The 24,280-nt window shown below is 50.6% G+C and overlaps 2 protein-coding genes across 6 annotated transcripts in view; one reads left to right on the forward strand and one right to left on the reverse strand.

Annotated features, from left to right (window-relative positions):
• DEXI (Dexi homolog) overlaps positions 1–10,724 on the reverse strand; it is a 20,144-nt gene extending 9,420 nt beyond the window's left edge. Inside the window, exon 1 of the mRNA XM_006146520.2 lies at positions 10,251–10,724. Within this exon, the coding sequence (XP_006146582.1) occupies positions 10,402–10,689 (288 nt within the window). The 5' untranslated portion in view covers positions 10,690–10,724 and the 3' untranslated portion in view covers positions 10,251–10,401. The remainder of the gene's footprint in view (positions 1–10,250) is intronic.
• A 2,544-nt stretch (positions 10,725–13,268) lies between these two features.
• The window catches only part of CLEC16A (C-type lectin domain containing 16A), a 222,993-nt gene continuing 211,981 nt past the window's right edge, over positions 13,269–24,280 (forward strand). For 4 of the 5 annotated variants that reach the window (XM_027771062.1, XM_027771064.1, XM_027771063.1 and 1 more), the window contains exon 1: positions 13,269–13,542. In XM_027771062.1, coding sequence (XP_027626863.1) covers positions 13,463–13,542 — 80 coding nt within the window. In that variant the 5' untranslated portion in view covers positions 13,269–13,462. The remainder of the gene's footprint in view (positions 13,543–24,280) is intronic. The other variant, XM_027771066.1, reaches the window with a different exon arrangement.

The following is a 24,280-nucleotide window of genomic DNA, read 5'->3' on the forward strand; positions in this document are numbered from 1 at the left end:
CTGGCGAGCGCATGCACCCTATAGCGAAAACCTCTCAAAAAAAAAAAAGGATCTTGGGCACGCAAGCACATGCACCCGACCTAAGTTTAAGAAACTGGGTCTGGGACTCGAACCATGGTCAACTACATGGGAGTCCAGCGACATAGCCATTACGCCAACTGCTGGTCCCCCGAGGGCATTTTGTAAGTACCAACTGTACCTCCTTCTTCATCCCGTCTGACTTGCATAAGCCCTTAGCCAGGTACAGGGTGAGCATTCCTAATCCCCAAATTTGAAATATGAAGTGCTCCAAAATCCCAAACTTTCTGAAAGCTGGTCTGATGCCACAAGTGGGAAATTCCACACATGTGGTGGGTCACACTGATGCCACAAGTGGGAAATTCCACACACGTGGTGGGTCATATAATGCTGCAATGCAAAACTATGGTACAGAGTCACCTTCTGGGTATTTCCATAAGTAGTATATGAAACATAAATAAGTTTTGTGCTCACTTGGGTTCCATCCCCAAGGTATCTCATTATGTATATGCAAATAAAACAATCGGAAACAACTTTTGTCCCAAGCATTTGGATGAAGGCATTCAACCTGTTCTTTTAACCCCACTTTGCACCTCCTCAAGCCTCAGGCACTTCTCTGAGGTGTCCATGGAGCCAGGATTTAAACCCAAATATGTTTGGCTGCACAGCTTCCAAGCAACAGTTCCAGGGCGCACGTGGAGACGGCCTTAAATAACACTGGATCACACAAAGGGACTTCAAATCTTGAAGAATAAAATGGAATTAAAAGATAAAAATTGGAGCAGCCGGTGGCAAAGTGGTCAAGGCAGCTTGATCCCACATGGCTGGCTGTGCAGTTCGAGTCCTGGATCCAACAGCATCAAACACACCGGGCGCATGTGCATGAGTGCCTAAGATCCTGAGAGGAAAATGGAGAAGGGACTGTGGTGTGGCCATTCCCCCCTGGGGGGGTGACTTCTCATTTTCTCTTTCTCTGTCTTCAACAAGTAAACATCTATACCAAATTGAAAAAAAAAAAAAGATAAAAACATCAACTTTATTTCTCAATATAAGTTCCATGAAGTTCTAGAACTTTTAATAAGTGATGATACTAGCCATTAGTCCATCCCTAAGAAGTGAAGGTCCTGGAAATTTAACCATGTCAGTGTAGTCTTTTTTACATTACTAACTAAAGAAAGATGGCTTCCCTTTGGAGATTTTTTAATTAAGATTAGAAAATAGAATGATGTCAGAAATGGCCAAATCAGGACTGTAAGATGGGTGCCTAATGATTTAGCATGGAAACTCTCACAAAATCACCCATGTCTGATAAGAGGAGTAAGTGGGCACTGTTATGGTGGAGAAGGACCCTGGTGAGGCTTTCCTGGGCATTTCTGCACCAAGGCTTCGGCTACCTTCCTTAAAGCAAATTAGCAAATGTCATTAGCAAATGTCATTGTCCTTTGCCCCTCCTGAAAGTCGACAGGCAAAGGCACTGAGCATCCCAAAACACCATGGCCATGACCTTTGCTCTTGACCATCCACTTCCGCCCTGCCTGGGCCACTGCCCCCATGGCAGCCACTGCTTTGATGTGCTCTGTCTTCAGGATCTTCCCAGGTAAAGTCATGTTATCTCCTGTTACAGTTCTTCAAAGAAATGTTTCAGGATCTTGATCTCACTTATTTAAAATTTCCATTAAAAGTTCTCTTCTTGGGCCAGCAGGTGGTGTGGTAGTCAGGGCACCAGACTCCCACATGGCTAACCGCAGTATGAGTCTCAGACCCAGCAGCTTAAAAATCATGCCAGGTGTGTGTATGTGTGTGCCCCAAATCCTGAGAAGGTAACAGAGAAGAAGGGATTGTGGTGATTTCTCACTTTCCCTCTTTTTTTCTCTGGCGAGCACATATGCCCTATGGCAAAAATCTAAAGAAAAAAACGTTATCTTGTCTGTCTGCAGCTGACCTGGGCACCATAGTTTTGACACTCCTGGACCTGGTGGCTTGCTTTCTCACTTTCCCTGTCTTTCTTTCTGTCTCTCTCTGGTCAAATAAATAAATAAATAAATGATAATAAATAAAATTAAACAAATAATTCTTTTTAAAAATTATTTATTTAAATATTTATTCATTCATACACACGCACACACACAAACACACGCATACGCACAGAGAGAAAGAGAGAGAGAGAGAGAAAGTGAGAAAGCAAGCTGCTAGGTCCAGGACTTGAATCATGGTCAGCCATGTGGGAATGTCCAGCGCCTTAACCACCATGCCACCTGCTGGTCCCAAACAAATAATTCTTAAAAAAAAAATAAATAAAAGTAAGTTGCCCAACTGAAAAAAAGCTGGACCAGTTGGGATGTCTGTGGTGTTGGCTATGGTTTCTGCTGCTAATCGTCTGTTCACTTCAATTAGGGCACCAACAAGATTAACCCTTTCCTTGCAAATCCACGTGAATGGTCTGCTGCTGTGAGTGTGGACGATGTCGGAATCCAACTATGTAACCATTATGCCGTCTGCTGGTCCCACCTCATCCTTTCTTAAAACAGTTATCCAGGGGCCAGCAGGTGGCGTGGAAGTTAAGGTGCTAGACTCCCACGTGGCCAAGTTCGAGTTCCAGATCCGGTGGCTTGAGAATCACGCCATGCGCATGTGCATGCATGCCCAAAATCCCAGGAGGAGAAGGAATTGTGGCATGGTCATCCTCCCGAGGGGTGGTTTTTCACTTTCCTTCTCACTGTCTCTCGCCAGCAAGTGTCCCTATGATAAAAACCTTAGAAAAAAAAAAAGTTAACCATCTGTAAATGGATTTCTTTGGGATATTGTCTCCATAACCTTTCCATAAAGCATCAATGATTTCACCATTCTTCCACTCAAATTTTGCCAACAATTTGATGTTTGCAGAATTCATATTGGTCTATTGGGGGCTCTTTTCACACTGATGGCTTATTTAGTGTCTCTAACTAGATCCTGTTCAGACATGTTATACTTCATATGTGTTTATTTTGGTGTAGAAAATATTTGAAATCCATGCATAGTTTTCTCCAATATACATTTTCCATCATTTTTGGAAGACTCCTCATACTTGTACGTAGAGTAAGTACTCTTACGTAGAGCAGGTACTCTTTGTTGTTGTTTGTTTGCTCTTGGCCAATTCTATGATTACTCCATGGAGAATGTTCCACATTGGAGCTGGTGCATCTTTATCATCTGAGAGCTGCTAAGCTCCCTTTTTATGAAGGTAAGATCAGGCACAGGCCCTGTACCTCTAGCTGGCTGGAGCATTTGACTAGACAGGAGTTAATGACCTCGGCACCTACTATTCCTAGCGATGCCAAGCGACGATGGTTTTCTCTTTGTAGAGACATAAACAGTCTCTTTAAAATAAATCGCATAAAAAGTAGTTTGTTTTAACAAAGGGAACACTACAACTAGTGTATTTCATCTTTGACTATAATACATAAAGAGAAAAACAATAACTTGACATTGGGGAGACCTAGCAAACACCACCTCGGTGAAGTGGCCAAAGTCAACATCACCATTAATGGGACAGACAGTGCGCGGCTCTCGGCAGGATGCTCTGAGAAGGACACACACGCACTTCTGTGGAATTCCTGCCAAGAACGCATCAACAGAATCGAATCATGGGAGTAAACATCAGACAAACCCAAACCAAGAGACTTCTACAAAATACCAGACGTGTCCTCTTCCGAAATGACAGCGTCATGAAAGATAAAGACAGACAAGTGGTTCCAGATTGAAGAACGCTGCAGAGTAATGCAAAGGGGCTGGGGTTGGAGGCTGGACTTCAACTCCCCATCGGAAAGGACACGATGAGGACAATTGATAAAATTAGAATAAAGTAGATTAGATTGGTCACCAGATTACATCAATATTAAATTTGCTGACTTTGACAATTGTACTGTGGTTACATAAACATGTCCTTGTTGTAAGGAAGTGCAATGAAATATTTAAAAGAGCATAATGTCTGCAACCCATTTTCAAATGGTGCATAAAAATTAAATATATATATATATATATGTAGTCTGCACATATACCCAGACACACGTACACACACATGCAGCGTAGTGCACAGAGCACACGTTGTGTAAGTGAGCAAAATGTTAACTCGTGGGATTGGTGAATTTGGGTAAAGGGCATATGAAAACTGTACTCTCATAACTTTTCTATAAGGTTATTTTATAAAGTTTTTAAAAATGTTTCAGAAAAGGGAACAAGAGTGCCTAGGAGACAGGCCCGGCAGAAACTGTGAGTTGTGATTCCAAGGAGTGGGGTCGGGAGACCCTCACTGAGGCCCCCCAGGACCTGGTTCTGCAGCTAGTGTGGCTCTTACCTAACTTCGTTGCCTTGGTCCCCACTCCCCTCTCTAGGTCTCAGTGTCTTTATTTGTGAGATTGGGATACAGATGTCTGTGCCCCCTCCTTTTCCTTTACGAGAGAGGAGAGAGAGAGACGGGTGCTTTCAAGAGGGTCTTACCACATGGCGACTGCCCAGCCCCAGTCTCCTGATCAGCCAGGCCCGAGGGCACACGCAATGGCACCAGCCTGTTCAGGCTGGCCCAGGAACCACTTTCGGGCCTCCCATGCAGCCTCTAGCTCCCAAGCAGCAGCACCACCCGTGTGCTATCACAGCTGGGCCATCTGTCCCTTTCATTGTGATCTGGGTTTTCCAAAGCAGACTATCCTTTCAGAAGTTCTGGGGGGAAGGATGGCAGATAAACCCAAAATATGAATGGTTAGGTTGATTGGAGCCCTCCTCTCCTCAGTTCAGCAAAACAGTCACAGGGCGGGGAGGGCGTAGTGCAGGTCTCACCTGTTTCTTGGCCGAAATCCCCAGTTTGTGTTAACTCAGGGCCAAGGGAGTGGGGCCTCTGGCATCTCAGCTGTCTTGAGATACATGACAGAGTCTTTTCCTGTCCAAAGGGACAGCCAGCACTGATTCATCCTGTGGCCGGGCCCTTCTGGGAGAGCCCTGGGGCTGGAACAGAGCTGGTGAGGCAGCCAGGCCCGGGGGGCACCTGTTCCCCACACCACTGTCTGTCTCTGACTGGATGACAGCCACAGACTCCTGCCTGCTTCCTGAGTCTGCCCTGGCCCTGGCCCTGGCCCTGAGCTCCACAGGCTGTGTGGGAGCCCCCTGACTTGCATCTGATTGCATCCATGTCCTCAAAGGTTTAGGTTTCTGAGCCAGGCAGCGACATGCCTAGCCCAGATGTTCCGCTCACTACACGGGCTGCGGATTGGCAAGGAGGGATGAGAGCAGGGGGAAGAGGAAGGAACAGCTCAGCACCTAGTCGGGACACAACTGAAGCCTGGGAACCCTGTAATAAGATAGACCGATGGGTCTGGTTACCCTAAGCTCCAAATCTGAGAGGTACTGGCCACACCGACCCTGGCTGCCAGCCCAGAGATGACTCCTGTCCCGCGCCCCACCACCACATGCCAGGAGAGGGCTGGCAGGCACCAGTGCTTGCATCAGGAACCGGATGCTTGGTCCAGCTGTGCTGCCTTTGCACCAGAACTGCTGGGACCTGAGGGCTCCTGCTCCCCGAGCAGCTGCAGCGACCTTTCTCCCAGGAACGACGGAGCTCCTGATTCCCCACACCCTGCTCCTAGGCAATAATTAATGCTCTACGAAAAGCACAGATCCTGCTCTCCAGGGCTCTGGACCTGGTGCCCTAGAGACCACAGGTAGTGGGAACAGTCTCCCGAAGGTCCCAGGGCTGGAAAGGCATGGTGGGAAGCCTCTCCCTGGTAGGCCTGGGCCTCCTTGGACTCAGGCAGTCAGTCCTCTTTTGCTCCTCATGGGATATAAAAATTCACACGTGAGTGTAGATCCAGGTTCACACACTCGTGAGGGCCTGTGTGTACACACTCCATGTGCTATCTACCTCTAACAGTAATAGTGACTAATATGGACATACAGTAGTCTCCATCTGTGGGGGATCCGGTCTAAGACCCCCAGCAGATGCCTGAAACTGCAGACTGTATCCAACTCTGTGTGTACCATGCTATTTCCTATCATACATACGTATATACATATCTACGTAAAGTTAAATTTATAAATGAGACATACCGGGGCCAGCAGGTGGCATGGTGGTTAAGGCACTGGACACTTCCATATGGCCGACCACGGTTCGAGTCCCAGACCTGGTGGCTTGCTTTCTTACTTTCCTTCTCTCTGTGTGTCTGTCTTTCTCTGCTCAAATGAAAATAAATGAATGAATAAATAAAGTTAACTAAATAATTATTTTTTAAAATTAGACATACCAAAAGATTAACAACAACTAATAATAAAATAGAACAGTTAAAGCCATATACTGTACTAAGAGTTATGTGAATGTGGTCTCTCTCAAATTATCTGATCTGGGACAGCACACGGTGTGGTGGTTAAGGCACTGGATCCCACATGGCTGACTGCGTGGTTTGAGCCTCGGATCCAGCAGCTTGAAAAACAGACTGGCCAAATATACTCCAAATACCCAGACAAGAGAATGGAGGAGGAACTGCAGTCTGGCTATAGTCCCGGGGGACTACTTTTTTATTTTTCCCTGTCTCTCTCCAGTGAGCACACATGCCCTATAGCAAAAAACAAAACAAAACAAAATCAAGAAATAGCTTATCGTACTATATTTAGTATTTTCAGATCATGGTTGGTTTATTCCAAGTAACTGAAACCACAGAAAGTGGATCTGGGGGACCAGCAGGTGGCGTGGTGGTTAAGGTGCTGGACACTCCCACATGGCCGACTGCGGTTCGAATACCGAACCTGGTGGCTTGCTTTCTCACTTTCCCTCTCTTTCTGTGTATCTCTCTGGTCAAATTAAAATAAATTAATGACTAAATAAAATTAAATAAATAAAAGAAGAAGAAAAAAAAAAGAAAGTGGATCTCAGGCTAAGGTGGGGGGGGGGCACTGTACCCGGTACTTTACATGAGAAGGTTTAAATGCTTCACCTGTATCTCACAAGACAGGCTTTTATTCATCTCGTTTTACACAAGAGACTGCCTCGCAGGGAATTTAAGTATTAATAGCACACCTGAGGTCACAGCTGGCCTGGGATTTGAACCTAAACAATCTGAATCTAGGCTCCTGGCTCTTAACCAACATCCCAATACTACCTCCTGCTTAGCACCTATTTGAGGAATTGAATCCTGTGGGCACACACACATGAGGAAGTGAGAGGAGCCAGAGGAAGCCAGAGCGGGTGCACTCTTTCATTTGGAGACCCCGCCCAGGCCTGGCATGTCCCATGCCTGTCTCTGTGTTCCCTGGATTGTGTTGTATGTTTCACGTGTGTCTACATGAGACTGCGTGAGAGGGAGCAAAATCTGCCTACCAGCATTCCCTGCTGATGGAAAGCGGCCTGGAGATGGGGCTCTTGAGGTCTTTCCCACAAGCCCTCCCTGCTGCTAGCCATGCCTCGTGCCCCCCAGGGTCTAGGCTTCCCAGGTACTTGGGGTCAAGGGCTTCTAGCCTAGCTCTGCAGAGGGGAGGAGGGAATGCCATGCATGGCACTGCCATCTCCAGGCCCAAGTCTATCCCACAGTGCCAGGCCTCCCCACTTCCCAGGGTCAGACTCTGTCATCCCAAGCTCTTTGAAAGGGTGTCCTTCGGAGACACTTCCTGGTGTTTCTGCTCAAACAGCGTTTGCTGCAAAATATGTCGAAGCATTTGGGCTGCAGTTTTTGGTTCAGAATATGCCAATGTTTTCATTTGGAAAGGGAAGTGTTTCTGTTGATGTGGTAAAGAGATAAAATAAGATATTCTTTACCAAGTTACACTGTCTGAAAGTCAAGCGCTTGGCTTGGGGACAAAGATTCATCTTGGGATCGCCCAAGCCTAGCAGTGGCTGGCAGAAGAGCAGGGAGGGCCAATGTTTGTTGAGTGATTGACTGAGTGACTATGAAAAGGCGTCGGACCAGGAGTGCTATAAGCTCAGCACTCAGTACGGGTTTTGAATGGATCCTGCAGGTTCAACCTCCCACAGGTAGCTTCAGTCTATTCGTGTTTCTCCCTCTTCATTAACCTTGCCTCATCTGAGCTTCTGTCACTTCTGGCCAGGACAAATAGCCTCCTAGCTGGGTCCCTTGCTGCCACTTGTCCCTTCAGCCCATCCTTCCCACCTTCACCAAAGTCATCTCTGCCTAAAACTTTCCAAGGCTTTCCATTGCTCCTGGCTGTGGTCTCCTGGTCCTCCCGTGGTTGCCCGGGTCTCCCTCCTGGGCTGCCCTCCAGTTACCTGCCTCCTTCTGGTTGCCAGGAGAGTCACCTCTCTCCCACCCCCAAGCCTAGGCATAGTGGTTCCCTGTGTGAACTGCTTTTCTCTGAATGTCCGACTCCTGCTATCAACTTAGGGCTTAGTTCAAATGTGTCACCTCCTCCAAGAAGCCTTCTCTGATCCCCCACCTACAGCAGGCCATCTATGCTCTTCTGTCCCGCTCCCTGGATGTCTGCACCCACACAGAGCGGCCGCTGGGTGCCAGGTGCTGCGCTAAATGCTGAGGAACAGCAGTGAGCACAGGGGCTGTGCCCGTCCTTCCTGTGTGCCTTTGCAGCCCTGCACGAACCTCCTTATCTTGTCAGTCCTTCTCACCGAGTGCTAGGAGGGCGAAAGGGCTGCGTCTGTTCGCCACCATGCTCACTCACTGGCACAGCATCGAACAAATGAGTGTTTGTACGGAAGGATGGAGGCAGGCAGGCTGGGAAGGTATAGATATGCAGGGCGGCTGGCACCCGCTCCACCTGGCACCTGGCTCTTGCTAAGATCTCACTGAGCTGAGTTGAAGAAATCTCACTGCCAGCCCCTCAGGGGAGCCCTCCGACCCCAGTACTGCTGCCAGCAGGTCCTGCCCCATCCCAAAACAGACAAAATGTTTATGTCTCCCCTAAATTCATATATTGAAACCCTAATCCCATATAATGGTATGCAGAGGCACTTTGGGGCAGTGATTAGGTCATGAGGGGGGAGCCCTCATGATTGGGATCAGAGTCCTCATAGGAACTGTGAGAGGTAAGAGCCTGTTGTTAAGTCTCCCAAGCCATGGCTTTCTGTTACAGCAGCCCAGACTAAGATGCCCTCTGGTTATGGCACCATGGCAAAGACAGGCAACACAGGAGAGGGGTAAAGCCAGGCTGCTTGGGTGTGTGGCGTTAGTGTCTGTTTTCTAAGAGACTCTGCCTGCTACCTCAGCATCTCCCCTCCACACCACTCAGGCCTGTGCCCAGTGACATTCCAGCGCTGTCCGAGTCCTGCCTGCCTGTGACCCCTCCTGGAACCTGACGCTGTCCGACAGCGTGTTGGTACGTGTGCTCTTCCACCTAGTCCAGGGTCCACTTCTCCTTGCTGGGTGACTTTGGCAAGACCTAACTCCTCCCTGGGCTTTTCATTTCCCGCTCTCTAACATGCACGGTGGGCTGGACAGGAAGTTCTCTGCTTGCAGCCCAGAGGCAGGACTTTCCCACCCTGTGCGATGATCCCGCCGGCCCTTCTGCTGATTCAAGAGCCCCTTGAGCCCTCGTAGACAAAACCAGTCCAACACCAGTCACCGGCTTGCCTGTTCCTATGAAGGCAGGCTGCAAAACTGGCAACCCCTGCAGACTGGAGCTGCAGAACTGAATAGCTGGGACACCCTGAAACCTGACTCCAAAACAGCAGCACATCCAAGGCCAGGAGGAAGCACTGGGCTTTTTGCTAGAGGTTTCTTCTCCCACAGCCGTGGCCTGCGGCCCCAGACTCAATTCCCACCCAGTCCTCCCCTAACCCACTCTTCAAGGAGCCACAGTACAAAGGTGAATACCTGGCTCCCTCCGTTTTCTGACACCTCCAAGTCTTTCTTCTTCTGGGACTAGTGAGAATTCCCAGAAAAGGCAAGGTCACCATGAAGCCAGGCTGAGGACAGGGGAGGAGCCTACCACTTGGCCTCAAATGGATTTGGGAGCAGAGGCTTTTTTCCCCAGTTGGTGGGGCTGAGTTCCATGGTTACCCAAAACATAACTTAGGCCCTGGATCCCCACCCTCTTTCACAGCTGACCCCTCCCAGCCCCAACCAAGGGCCTGAAGAAGGGTTGGGCCATTCCTCCAGGTTAGACCTGGAGGAGGTGGATGGAGGAGTCAGAGGCCTGGGAGAAGGTGGGTCTGGCCTCAGGATTCCTCCTCCTCCCTCCACAGAGCCCCCAAACGCCCTTATCACCACCACCACCCCAACCCCCATCGCAGAAATGGCACTTACAGGCCTCGGAGAAGGCCGGGGAGGGCCTCATCTTGGGGTTCCATCTCTGTCCTGAAGGTGCCCCAACCAGCAGCAGTGGCATGATGAGGATGGCTGGTCCAGGCCAAGGGTTGCGGATGGCAGGGGGGAGAAGGGAACGGCAGTTAAGACCCTACTCCAAGTACCCATCGAAGACTTCGAGCTCCCAGTCGGCATCATAGAGGCCCGAACCGGGGTCGGAGAGCACGCCAAGGTCCACCAGCGCCTGGTCCATGTCCTCGGGCAGGAAGACGAGGCCCACGTTGAGGACGATGTACTCCATGAGGAAGGCGTAGTAGAGGATCAGCACATTGACGAAGAACAGGCCCACGTAGAACATAGAGGGCAGCAGCGGCGGCGGCACGTAGGGGACCAGGGGGCCCAGCGCGTCCAGGTGGGCCGCGACCCGGGCGCCGGGCATGCAGGGATCGGCGAGGGCGGCGGCGGCCGGGCGATCTCAGCTGCTGCGGCGCCCGGGCGGCCGGCGAGGGGGCAGTTCAGCCATCCAGGAGCGCCCCAGGGTGCGATGGAGGCGACACTGGGCCCCAGTTGCCCCCCAAGGATGAGCGAGGGTCTCTGTGGATACGCCAAGAGCCTTGAAATGTGTCGGGCGGGGTGTCTCTGTACCCCGAGATGTGTAGGGTCCTCTCGATGCGCCGGGCGGCGAGGTAGACCCCTCCCCCGCCTCCCGCGTCTCCCGCCCTGCCCGGCAGTTCCTCGCGCCCCCTCCGCGCCCCCGCAGGCCCAACTCCCATGGCTGCGGCCGCCGCGTCGCCCTCCTGGTCGCGTTCCCAGCACCGCCTCCTGAGCGGCCCCGCGCTCATTGGCCCACCGCCCCCTGCGGCGCTCATTGGCCGTCTCAATGCCCGCGCTCATTGGCCCGAGCTGTCAGGGGGCGGTCCGAGAGCGGGTACTGCCCCGCCCCGCCCCGCCCCGCCCCTCGGGGCGCTAGCCTTGGACTTGGCGTTCTGGTTGGGGTCTGCGCTCGCATCCCAAATCGGATTCACTTGTGTGGTCCAGGGAGCAGGGGAAGGAAACAGACCAAACGCAATTCATACCCAGACGAATAGTAAGACTGAGAAGCTGAAGGAAGACCAGGGCTTCCTCTGCGCCTTGCTGGATTTGGGTACGGAGCCGTGCTTCATTGGGACCAAGTTTCCCCAGCCGAACAAGTCCGGGTGGGAGGAAGAGGAACCAGCAGTTAGCGTAATGGCTATGTCGCTGGACTCCCATGTAGTTGACCACGGTTCGAGTCCCGGTCCCGGACCCAGTGACTTAAATTCACGCAGGGCGCGTGTGCGTGCGTGTCCAAGATCCAGAGAGGAGAATAGAGGAGAAGGGATTGTGGCGTGGCCATCCCCCCCTGGGGGGTGATTTCTCTCTTTCAGTCTCTCTCTGTTTTTCTGGCGAGAGCACGCACCCTATGGCAAAAACCTCTCAAAAAAACAAAACAAAAAAAAAAAAAACAAGCCCGGGTGAGGATGGGGCGGTGAATCTTTCCATGGAAAATCTTGGCTATTCCTAAAGCTCTGACTTTGCATGATGGAGAAGTTTAATCAGTGCCGCCTTCATTTCTCCAAATTCTGGCGGCTGGAAGGTTGGTCCATTGGGGGATCCCCATCATAGGGTTCAGGAATGTCTGGGTAAAGAGATTCTGAAGCAGGACTGACCTTCAGCCAGTAAAAATGCCTTCAATTTTTTTTTAAATGTTCTAAACCATGTTCAAAAATAATAATAATGCACGTGGCTAAACATGCAAACAATTAAGAAGTATACAGAAAAGGTTGTCTCTCCTACTGATTACCCTCTCCTGACAGCCTTGGAATATCTTTCAAGAGACTAACCTTGCCCAGAGTGCCTCAGGCAACGCTGAGCTGGTAGTTCACCTGTCTGGAATCAGACAAGGCTGTGGAGTGTGTTACCCCTTTTTACAAATAAGAAAACCAAGGCTCAGAGAAATGGAGGGACCCTGGAAACTGCTGGGCCTGAGTATATTTCTTGGGAGATCAGAATCTGCTCTTTTTTCTTGGTGACTTTATCTCACCCCTTGTAGATGAATTAAAGGGCAGACCATTAACCCTGCAAGGTCTCTGCCCAACTGCTAAATCCTCATTCATTCATTCTGCCAGGACTGGAACACAGGCTATGAGCCAAACCTCTTGGGGAGACTCCACACCAGTACAGTTAATAGGACACAGCAGGCCTTAAATAACTATGAGGTGTAGAAATAAATGAATAAATGGGCGGTGAACAGGGAAATCTTACCCTCCATCGAACTTCCCACTTTTAATCCAGGAAGTTTGAGACACATCTTCTTGGCTCATGTGGAAAGTTGAGGGTTTGCTTTTTCTTTCTAATGTGATCATTTGGGAAATGGCAATGGTTTTGGATGAAAACCAGAGAACTCTGAAAGCACAGGATGTTCAGTTTTGCTAGATTGTTGCTTGCAAGCCTTTCCAATATGTATATATTTTACATGAAGTGAAGAAAAGAAAAAGGTTGTGAGGACAAACAGGAGGTGGCAGATTTGGTGCAGTTTTATTGGGGAATGAAAGTAAGGGTACCTGGGTTTACATGCTGGTTCTGCTACTTGCTAACCCGTTGACCTCATGTTCGCCTGGCTGTGCCTGGGTTTCCTGGATGATAAGATGGGGTGTTAAAAGAGTTAAATACTTCTACATATGTAAAGCGTTCAGGACGGTGGAACGCAGTGTTCGCCTGGGATTGCTATTCTTTCTCTTATCATAAAGCTAATACTATTAATATTGCGGCTACTCTTCCTCGCGAGTCCTTCCTCAGGGCTACGCCCACAGCATGCGGGTTCCCGCCCACCCGGATCATTCTGCAGGCTCTCCGCCGCGCTCGCTTCTCCTTTTATCCAAAGCCGCAGCCCCGCGGGTGCGCGATGCACGCCGGGCCTTGTAGTCCCTGCGCGGAGTCCTGTCGCCAGGGGCCTCGCGGACGAACTGCATTTCCCAGCGTTCCTCGTGGCGGCGGCCGTAAAGCGCGGCGGTCGAACGGCCGGTTCCGGCTGAATGTCAGTGCGGGGCTGTGGGCCGGGGAGGAAGGTGGCTGGCGGTTCTTCTGCCTCCTCCGTCGCTGCCTCCTCGGCTTGTGCTGCCACCGTGGGAACCGGGCCGCTCGGCTGGTCCGGCATGAAACCGTGAGGCAAGCGACGGGTCGGGGCCGCCGACATGTTTGGCCGCTCGCGGAGCTGGGTGGGCGGGGGCCATGGCAAGTCTTCACGCAACATCCACTCCTTGGACCACCTCAAGTGAGTGTATGGGGAATGGAGGGGAGGCCGCGACCTGGGCATGGGGATGGGGCGCAGATCCCCGGGCAGGGAGCCCTGGGAGTGAGAGAGCAGAGGGAGGGGGCGGAGAGGGGCGCCCGGGGAAGGCTGTACTGTGGTTAAGAGCGAGGGCTCTGGAGTCAGCCTAGGCTCGAACCCGACCCCGACACTCCTGGCTATGTGACCTTGGCCAAGTCGCCTAATTTCTCAGCCTTAATACTCCCACCTGTAACCTAAGAGGATGAGATTTCCGTTTTTACGGACGCGGACTTTGTTCTTGCCGGGAGCGATCAGTGGCCACCCAGCTTCCTAGGGTAGTACTTCTGAGCCTGGACGGCTTAGGGATCCTGAATCTCGGTTCCTGGAGTCGGGCAGATCTGGGTTCGAATTTTGATCTGTGCATTTGGGCCTCTGTTTTCTCCGTTGTAAGACAGATAGAGTGACAGTAGTTGTTTTGAGGGCTGGTTGAAGAAGAGAATGAACTCAAAGCTAGGAACATGTACGAATGCTCTGTTTAAAAAGTATTTTGTGGAGGGAGGACAGTCAGAGCTCTGAGGAGGGCAGGTGGCAGACAGGGTTCTGGGAAGCAGGAGTGCACTGGGATTAAGAGGCTTTGCTGGTAGACCTACATTCAGATCCTGACTCTCCCTCTTAAAGGCTGTGTGACCTTGGACAAATTACTTCACCTCTCTGAGCCTCTGTTCCCCAGCTGCACATGGGCATAGTGGACACTGTACAAAGATTCAGTGATGTATGGAAAGTGGTTGGCCCAGTGTTACACAGTAGGCAGCCAGGAGTGGTTACTGTGTCAGCCCAACAAGGCCTTTCCAGACCACCCTCCCTACAGTGTTCCTCCCACCCCAGGTCTTTGCACTGCATGTTTTTTCTTGATTTCATTCTACACATCTGCCCTATGTGCAGTTTTCCTGTTCATCTTTGCTTCTTCGATGTCTCCTGCTAAACTGATACTTCCAGGGGAGAGACTGGAGACTTGGTTTGTTCACAGCTGAATCCCATCATCTAGCCCTGGGCCAGGTGCACAGTAGGAGCTCAGCAGAAATTTAAGCAATGAAAACATGAATGAAGGGACTGGGGAGAGATGCAGAGCAGACAGGCTAAGACCCAGGATTTAGGAGGCTAGAAGGGGTGACAGAGAACACAGACCTTTGGATGGCTCCAGGAAGAAAAATGTTTGTGTCTGCGTGTGGGGAGGTGCTGAAGGGGGTCAGCGGACCTTCGGTGGTAAGAAGTAGGCTAGCTTTCATGGGGAGCTCCTGAGGTTACTAATGGAAAAGATGGGGTTGAGGGGTCAGTGGGGGACAGTAGAAGTAATATGGTGGAAAGGATTAGTGGGAGGGGATTGGATGGGGGCCGTTCCATTTGACCCCCAGGGAGGGTGGGGGTGAGGGCGGGGGATACTGTGATTGTAAGCTGTGTTTTTTTCCAGCATGGAGCAGGCACTTAATACCTGTCTGTGGTTCTCAAAGAGTGGGAGACAGGAGGATTTACGACCTGGTTTGGGGAGTGATGGTGAGGAGACAAGGGGAGGAAAGAGGCCCAGCAGAGGGCTGTGGATGGGTAGAGAAGCAAGACTCAGATGGGAGGGCAGCTGGCTGGGAAAGGGAGAGGCTTCAGGATTTCAGGAATTTAAGGAGTGGGTGGATGTGGCTGAGCAGGGAGGATGGGTATCCAGAGGAGGTTGGGCCTCCTGCCAATGCCCGCGTACCTGCAGGCTCTCACCTCCCTCTGCCTGAGTCTAGCCCTTTTAAGTTACTTTCGTATTTATTGAGAGCTCTATTCTGTGCCAGGTACTTATTACTAAGGACTTTCTGTGTGCCGTATCTCCCATCCTCACGAGCCTGAGTTACGGGAACTGTTACTTCTTCCATCTTATAGACGTGGAGACTAAGGCTCAAGGAGCTTCAGTTGTTTGTCTCGAAGCCCCAGCTGTTGCTGAAGAATGTCAGAGCCAGAGCTGGACTCCAGAGCTTGTGCTCCTTACCCTGTCTTTTTGAATAAGACTTCCTGGGAAGGTGCTCTGGGAGTGTTTTCAGCCTGGCTGAGTCTCATCCCCATGGGGCATCTTCACCAGCCAGCCAGCGTGGTGAGGGTTCTCGGATTCCTCTGCGGGATCCTGGGAACTGCTGGGTTCACTGTTTAGATCGCAGGTCTATGCGCATGTCTACCAGCCCCCTTTTCGGAAACCTGAGCTGGGAGCCCTGGATCAGGCAGATCAGCTTAATCCTACAGTCTGCGCCTATAACTCCTGTACGGGTGTAGGCCTTAGCCATCCCCAGGTGACTTGGAGGAGTGCCACCAACAGCCAGTGCCCACCAGGGCTGTGCTCCTCTGTGTTTGGCTCTCAGAGGAAACATCTGGGATCTTGGGTACAGAACAGCTCATCCCTAAGGGAGTTTGCAGGCTGGTGGAGGGACAGTCGTAGCGCCAGTGGCTGCACAGTATGACAAATGCTGGGATCACTGTAGGCCCAGAGCTCTGTGGGAACCTTCCTGGAAGCTTTCCAGTGGAGACAGCACCGGAGTGGAGTCTCCGAGTAAGAAATACCACATGTGGCAGCAGGGGGTGTGTGTGTGGTGGGGGCCGTCATAACCAGGTCCCTGGGGTCTGTGACTTGTTAAGGTAGGGCAGTACCAAGTCAAGTGGTGGCAAAGAAGTCTGGAGGTAGAAAGGGGCTTCAGCTTTATCCGACATGGAGGGTGACCAACCATCCTAGTTTGCCTGGGACTGAGCGGTTTCCCCGGACATGGACCTTTCAGTGCTGAAACTGCAGAAGTCCTGGGCAAGCCAGTACACACTGGCCACCCTGTAGTGACAGCTTTCTCAGGATGACTTTGCCCTGACCTAGGGGCAGGGTGGATGGTGAAGAGAGGCTAAGCTATTTGAAAGAAGTTATAACTTTCTGGGTTTTTAAATTATTTTACTTTATTTTATTTTTCATGTAAGCATCTGCAAACCCTTCTCTTTTTAAAAATAGACATAATCTGGGGACCAGCAGGTGATGTGTTGGTTAAGGTGCTGGACACTCCCACGTGGCCAACCACAGTTCAAGTCCTGGACCTGGTGGCTTGCTTTCTCACTCCCTTCCGCCCCTGTGTATTTCTCTCTGGTAAAATTAAAATAAATGAATGAATAAATAAGAGTAAATACATAATTATTAAAATTTTTAAAAAAATAGACGTAATCTTAGGTCAGTTTGAGATTTACAGAAAGACTGAGATGCTAGAACAGAGCTAGAAACCATGTTTCAGCCACGTTATTTTTTTTTTTTTGAGAGGTTTTGGCTATAGGGCACGTGCGCTCGCCAGACAGAGAGAGACAGAGAGATAGAAAGCAAGAAATCACCCCCCAGGGGGGATGGCCACGCCACAATCCCTTCGCCTCTCGGGATCTTGGGCACGCACACACATGCGCCCGGCGTGAGTTTAAGCCACCGGGTCTGGGACTCGAACCGCGGTCGACTACGTGGGAGTCCAGCGACATAGCCATTATGCTAACTGCTGGTCCCTCAGCCACGTTATTTTCATAATGCTGCCAGCTTGCAAACGGGAAAGGAACTTTCCTGTCAGAGTTTTACTTTTGCCACACGACGGAAGACTGAGTACCTGTGGTCTTTGCTGAATTGAGTTAGTGATTTTGTTGAGGCCGATTAAGATACTACGAGGTCGGGGCCAGCAGGTGGCGTGGTGGTGAAGGGCGCTGGATTCCCACATGGCCAATCACGGTTCAGGTCTCAGACCTGGTGACTTGCTTTCTCATTTTCCCTCTCTCTCTCTTATTCTCTCATTCTGTTCCTCTGTGGTCACATTAAAATAAATAAATAAAGTTAAATAAAATAATTCTTTAAAAAAAAAAAAAGATCCTACGAGGATATTTGCTATGTGGTGTGCAGGGTTTAGGGCCCAGACCGGTGGCCAGGCTGTGACACTGACTGACGAATGCCCTTCCTGCTGGAGGCTTCGACGGCTACTGAAACTTCGTCTTTATGAGGGACTGAGTCCCCTCAACTGATAGAACTAGGTCGTTGTTACCTTGACTCTGGTCACCTTGCGTGTGGCTCAGGATCTTGGTTGCATGTGACAGGAGCCCAGCTGGCGCTGTCTTTAGATCACAATGGAATTGATTGGCTCCTGTCACCGAATGGCCTGCCCTGGCCAAGTGGAGGCAAAGTCCAGGTGTTTAGATGAAGCTGTCGGGACTCTGTCTCTTTCCATCTTGGTTCTGCCTCCTTCTGAATTGGTGACGCTCTCAGACAGGCTCCAGGCTGACGTCTTATCAGCGTAGCAGTCCCTGGAAAAGAGAGAGCCTCAGGTCCTAGCATCGCCAGCCAGCAGAAACCCAGCTCAAGTCAGGCTGGACCGACCTGGGGCTTCATGTAGCCCCAAGCCAGGTCTCCTGCAGCATGGCCATGGCCGTGGGGGGCTCTGTTGGTGAAGTCTTCTCACATGCCTCCCCTGAAGCCAGGGGTGGGATCGGCTTTACCCAAGCTAGTGGACAGAGGATGAGAGAAGGGGGCGGTTAGCCATGGGAAAGCTAGGGGTTGTGATCCAGAGAAGATGGGGATGCACACCCAGCAGACAGATCCTTGCCCACTCTTGGTATGTTCAACTTCTGGCTAAAGTAACACTGGCAGTTTTAGACTGGGGTACAATATTCCAGACTGATTGTCTCTCTTTCTTTTTCTCCTTCTTCTTTCTTCTTTTTTTTTTTTGAGAAGTTTTTGCTATAGGGCACGTGCACTCACCAGAAAGAAAGAAGGAGACAGAAAGCGAGAAATCACCCCCCAAAGGGGATGACCACGTCACAATCCCTTCTCCTCCATTCTCCTCTTGGGATCTTGGGCATGCACGCACATGCGCCCAGCAGGAGTTTTAAGCCACCGGGTCTGGGTTTCGAATTGCAGTCAAGTGTGGGAGTCCAGTGATGTAACCATTATGCCATCTGCTGGTCCCCAGACTGATTTTCTTAAAATATCATATTCACCATGGCACACACAGTGGGCCAAATCTGTGTTCTTCCTCCAGGCCTTCAGAGTGCTCTACACTCTGTTCCCAGCCACCTAGTTGGGAGCACAGACGAGCAAGAACATCCTTGGTCAGTGGACACCATTTAAATGAGACCTAAAGGATACACCATTTTCCCAGGCAGTAGGGGGTCAGGGTGGAAGACAGGATGTTTGAGAAAGCCTGGGATGGGGAAGCACATTGGCAGAAGTCAAGCTGTCCAGTCAGAGTGTGTGGGGTCAGGGGAGGTGTGGAGCTGAGAGCAGAGTGATGAGGCAGGAGAGGTCACTAGAGGCTGGGTCCCCTTGAGCCTTGTGAATCCTGTTAAGGAATTCGGACGTTAGGCTGCGATAGTAGGGAGCTGCGATAGTAGGGAGCCAGTGTTCGGGCCGATTGTCGCCAGTGGGTTAGAGGAGGACCAGACTGGAACAGGTGTCTCCGCCGGGGACTGCTGCTGTCTCCTGTCACCCAAGGGTGGTGTGCAGGGTTTAGGGCCCAGACCGGTGGCCAGGCTGTGACACTGACTGACGAATGCCCTTCCTGCTGGAGGCTTCGACGGCTACTGAAACTTCGTCTTTATGAGGGACTGAGTCCCCTCAACTGATAGAACTAGGTCGTTGTTACCTTGACTCTGGTCACCTTGCGTGTGGCTCAGGATCTTGGTTGCATGTGACAGGAGCCCAGCTGGCGCTGTCTTTAGATCACAATGGAATTGATTGGCTCCTGTCACCGAATGGCCTGCCCTGGCCAAGTGGAGGCAAAGTCCAGGTGTTTAGATGAAGCTGTCGGGACTCTGTCTCTTTCCATCTTGGTTCTGCCTCCTTCTGAATTGGTGACGCTCTCAGACAGGCTCCAGGCTGACGTCTTATCAGCGTAGCAGTCCCTGGAAAAGAGAGAGCCTCAGGTCCTAGCATCGCCAGCCAGCAGAAACCCAGCTCAAGTCAGGCTGGACCGACCTGGGGCTTCATGTAGCCCCAAGCCAGGTCTCCTGCAGCATGGCCATGGCCGTGGGGGGCTCTGTTGGTGAAGTCTTCTCACATGCCTCCCCTGAAGCCAGGGGTGGGATCGGCTTTACCCAAGCTAGTGGACAGAGGATGAGAGAAGGGGGCGGTTAGCCATGGGAAAGCTAGGGGTTGTGATCCAGAGAAGATGGGGATGCACACCCAGCAGACAGATCCTTGCCCACTCTTGGTATGTTCAACTTCTGGCTAAAGTAACACTGGCAGTTTTAGACTGGGGTACAATATTCCAGACTGATTGTCTCTCTTTCTTTTTCTCCTTCTTCTTTCTTCTTTTTTTTTTAAGAGAGATTTTTGGTATAGGGCTTGTGCACTCACTAGAGAGACAGAGAGTTATAGACAGAAAGCGAGAAATCACCCCCCAAAGGGGATGACCACGTCACAATCCCTTCTCCTCCATTCTCCTCTTGGGATCTTGGGCATGCACGCACATGCGCCCAGCAGGAGTTTTAAGCCACCGGGTCTGGGTTTCGAATTGCAGTCAAGTGTGGGAGTCCAGTGATGTAACCATTATGCCATCTGCTGGTCCCCAGACTGATTTTCTTAAAATATCATATTCACCATGGCACACACAGTGGGCCAAATCTGTGTTCTTCCTCCAGGCCTTCAGAGTGCTCTACACTCTGTTCCCAGCCACCTAGTTGGGAGCACAGACGAGCAAGAACATCCTTGGTCAGTGGACACCATTTAAATGAGACCTAAAGGATACACCATTTTCCCAGGCAGTAGGGGGTCAGGGTGGAAGACAGGATGTTTGAGAAAGCCTGGGATGGGGAAGCACATTGGCAGAAGTCAAGCTGTCCAGTCAGAGTGTGTGGGGTCAGGGGAGGTGCGGAGCTGAGAGCAGAGTGATGAGGCAGGAGAGGTCACTAGAGGCTGGGTCCCCTTGAGCCTTGTGAATCCTGTTAAGGAATTCGGACGTTAGGCTGCGATAGTAGGGAGCTGCGATAGTAGGGAGCCACGATAGTAGGGAGCCGCGATAGTAGGGAGCCGCGATAGTAGGGAGCCGCGATAGTAGGGAGCCATTGAAGGTTTTTAAGTAGAGAGTATGTGGTCTGGCCGAATTTCGCCAGTGGGTTAGAGGAGGACCAGACTGGAACAGGTGTCTCCTCCGGGGACTGCTGCTGTCTCCTGTCACCCAAGGACAGTTCACTTGGATGGTCCTCCTGTGCCCTGACGTGCCTCACGTGCCTACCAGTCCACACCTTTGCCCTCTCCATCTGAGCTCCCTCTGGTTTTCTTCTTGCCCAGAGCCAGGCATCTGCTCATCTCTATGTTTGAAATACCAGTTCTTCGTACAGAATCATCCTGGAGACTTTGCCCAGTGAGTTTGACTGCCCTCTCTAACTTCTCTTGTGTTTGTTCTCACTGTCCCACTCGGTTACCACTTCATTAGGGACAACCTTCTTGTGGCCAAAGAGCAGGCTGACTGTTAGGTCCTGAAGCTTCTTCAAGCTTTATCCCAGCCTTGACTTAGGTCCCCAGCAAGCTGGCTAGGCTCCTCTGCCGTATCCTATCGCCATCAGAAGTGGGCTTGCTTTATTTATATCTATGTCATTTACATCTACGAATGTACCTGTTTGCCTGGCTCTCCCAGTCTGAACGGAAGCTTCTTGAAGGCAGAGGTCTCTGCAGCTTCTTCAGCTAGGCGTTGTCAGGTGCCAGCACAGGGCCTGTCACACAGTGAGTGATCAACAGATATTTGTCACAAGGTGAATGAGAAAGGCAAGTTCTGGCTGGTCTTTTTTTTGTTGTTTTTTTTTTTTTTAGAGAGAGAGATTTTTGCTATTGCCATGCTGCAGTCTCTTCTCCTCTATTCTCCTCTTGGGATTTTGGGCACAAACACACACACACACACACATCGGACATGAGTTTAAAGCCTCTGGGTCCGGGACTTGAACTGTGGTTGGCTACATGGGAGTCCAGCGATGTAAGCATCACATCATCTGCTGGTCCCCTGCTTCTCTTATTATTTTTACATCATCTGCTGGTCCCCTGCTTCTCTTATTTATTTATTTATTTTTTTAACAACTGCTCTTGCCGGTTTGGTCACAGCTCCTGTGTTGGGCTGTGACTTTCTTTAGGGCTGGAAGCTCCGTCTACACCCTCACCGTGGGTCCTGGCCCAGTCTCACTCACCAACCCAGTTTAACATCTTTAGGGACTGATTGACCGGGAGAGGCACTGCCTGTGAACACCTTTCCCTAGCCCTGTAGCCTGATTCCAGAAGCTTCTCCTTGCCTTCTGGGCCAGAGGCTGCACACTGCCCAGACAGAGTGGGCTGCTCTGGGAAATGCCTGGAGGGCCTCTGCTTTAGTCCTGAGCAGGCCAACAGACAGAGGCTCCACATCCCCTGCTGTTTCCAGGGGTTGAATTTAAATTTTTAGCCCCTCAGGCCCCCACTCACTCTTCTTAACCCTTTCTCCAGCTTACCAGTAAGTTTTAGGATCTTCCAATAGGAACATTTTTTTTTTTTTTGAGAGGATTTTGCTATAGGGTGCCTACGTTCAAAAGACAGAAACAGAGAGACAGAAAGCGTAAAATCACCCACCTGGGGGATGGCTCCTCCAGCCACATGGCAATCCCTTCTCCTCCATTCTTCTCTTGAGATCTTGGGCAAGCACCACCGTGCTTTTAAGCCACCGGGTCTGGGACTCAAACTGCAGTTGACCACATGGGAGTCCAGTGACATAGCCATTATGCCAACTGGTGGTCCCTCCAAAAGGAACATTCTAAGAGGCATTTCACGGCACAAGTCATAAAACTTGCAGCGCCTTCTAAAAATGCTGTCACTGAAGGTGAACTTGGACCTGTGTTTCTGTCACTGAAATGGACGCAATTACTGATTGCCACGAGGTGTGGCGCTTTGTTAACTGTGGCAGTTTAACGTGCAGAGTGATTCTCTTGAGAAAGCAGGGTCTGTGAGGTGCATTTGTTTACGCGCTGTCCTAGGTGACAGGCCCCGGGTGTGCAGCAGCAGGTTGGCAGCAGGCCGCAGTTTTCCGGTCTCCAGGCATTTCCAACTCTTCAGCTCATCGTCAGTGTAGCATTTGCTAACGTGCAAGGGTCTGACAGTGTGACTACGTCTGGAGGGCTTTTGTTGAGGATACGAAATGGAGTAAGGGCCCAGCCGCGGTGCTGCAGCTGTCACTGAACTGAGCTGCCGTGTGGCAGCCACGTGGCCACCTGTGGGTTTGGCTCCGAAACACGCTGGGCACATGTGGACGCATGCCTAAGATCCTGCCTGCTTCTCCTCTCCACTGCTTTCTTGTGTGCATCTCTATCACAAATAAAATAAACTTCAAAAGAGAAAAAAATACATGGAGTAAGGATCAGTTGTAAAGACTTTCCTTGAGGACCAGTAGATGGCATGGTGGCTAGGGTGCTGAACTCCCACATGGCTGACTGCCTTTCGAGTCCCGGACCTGGCAGCTTGCTTTCTCACTATTCCCTTTGCCCCCTGCCTCTCTCAATAAATAATAATAATAATAATAAATAAAATTAAATAATTCCTTAAAAAAGACTTTCCTTGAAAAATGATAATATGGTTTCATGCCTTTTGATTTGTTCTTGTATTTGGTTTTCTTGTATGTTAGTCAAGCATTTGTAACTTATGTGAGTGCTTGGCTCATGAAAGTGTTGTTCACTTCATTGTTGGCGTTTTCTGTAGCAGGATGGTTATAATCGTAGGGCCTGGTTCTAATCCTGGCTCTGGCATGCTGCACCAGGACCCTGGGCAGCTGTCTCGGCCAGCCAGCGAATCACGCCCGCAGGAGCGTGTGGGCTGTGAGTGAGTACAGCGAAGCCCTCAGAGAAGAGCCTGGCCGTCGTCAGCGCCCGCTGTTTTGGTGACGACGATGATTTAAATGTACACACACAGAGTCTGAGAGAAAAAGTCACCATTGAAACAGTCATGATCATTGTAGGAGAAGACTCTTAATCCACTCGAAGTGTCCGAGGCAATCATTGTGTCCTCGGAAGCTTATCTGAGATAAGGACGCAGCTCTGCATGCCAGGGTGGGCATGGTCACGTGGCCGATCGTCTAACGTGAGGAGTCGTCGTGCCCTCCGTTATGCCCTTTGGGGGAGTAGCCTGTGCTTGTGGCATACTCCGCAGCCATTACAGATATTTGCTAACAGTGGCTGATAACAAAAAGTGCACCGAGGTGGGAAAAAGACGAGCGCACAAATTAGCATACAAATGGAATGCGAGGTGAGCTCCACCACGGAACTATCCACAGCAAAGGAAAGACCCATGGCACAGATCCCTCTCCAGCAGCCCTTGGTCCTGGGCAGTGGCATGAGACACAGCTGACACCTCCTTTCCCCACCTCTCTCAAATGCATGTTACACTGGCAGTCAGGAAGTCATTCAAATGCTTACATCGCTGAGGTGGTTTGAATTACTTGACCTTCCAAAGCTCTGGAATTAAATGCAGCATTAAAATATTACATCTTAATCCATTCAGCGTTTCCCTCCAGTACGTTCAGGCAAACATGTATTGAGGTCTCTTCCAAAACATTACCTACAACAGTGTGCTAGGGCAAAAGGCGAGCAAGGTCCAGGTGTGATACGATAGCGCTTTAGAGCCTAAATTCTACCGGTATCTCAGTCTGCCAGCAGCAGACATGCAGAAAATGGGTATTTCAAGCAATATCATTTACCATCGCATCAAGAAACA

The sequence above is a fragment of the Tupaia chinensis genome, unplaced genomic scaffold, assembly GCF_000334495.1.
Source record: "Tupaia chinensis unplaced genomic scaffold, TupChi_1.0 Scaffold000182_1, whole genome shotgun sequence".
NCBI lineage: Eukaryota > Metazoa > Chordata > Mammalia > Scandentia > Tupaiidae > Tupaia > Tupaia belangeri.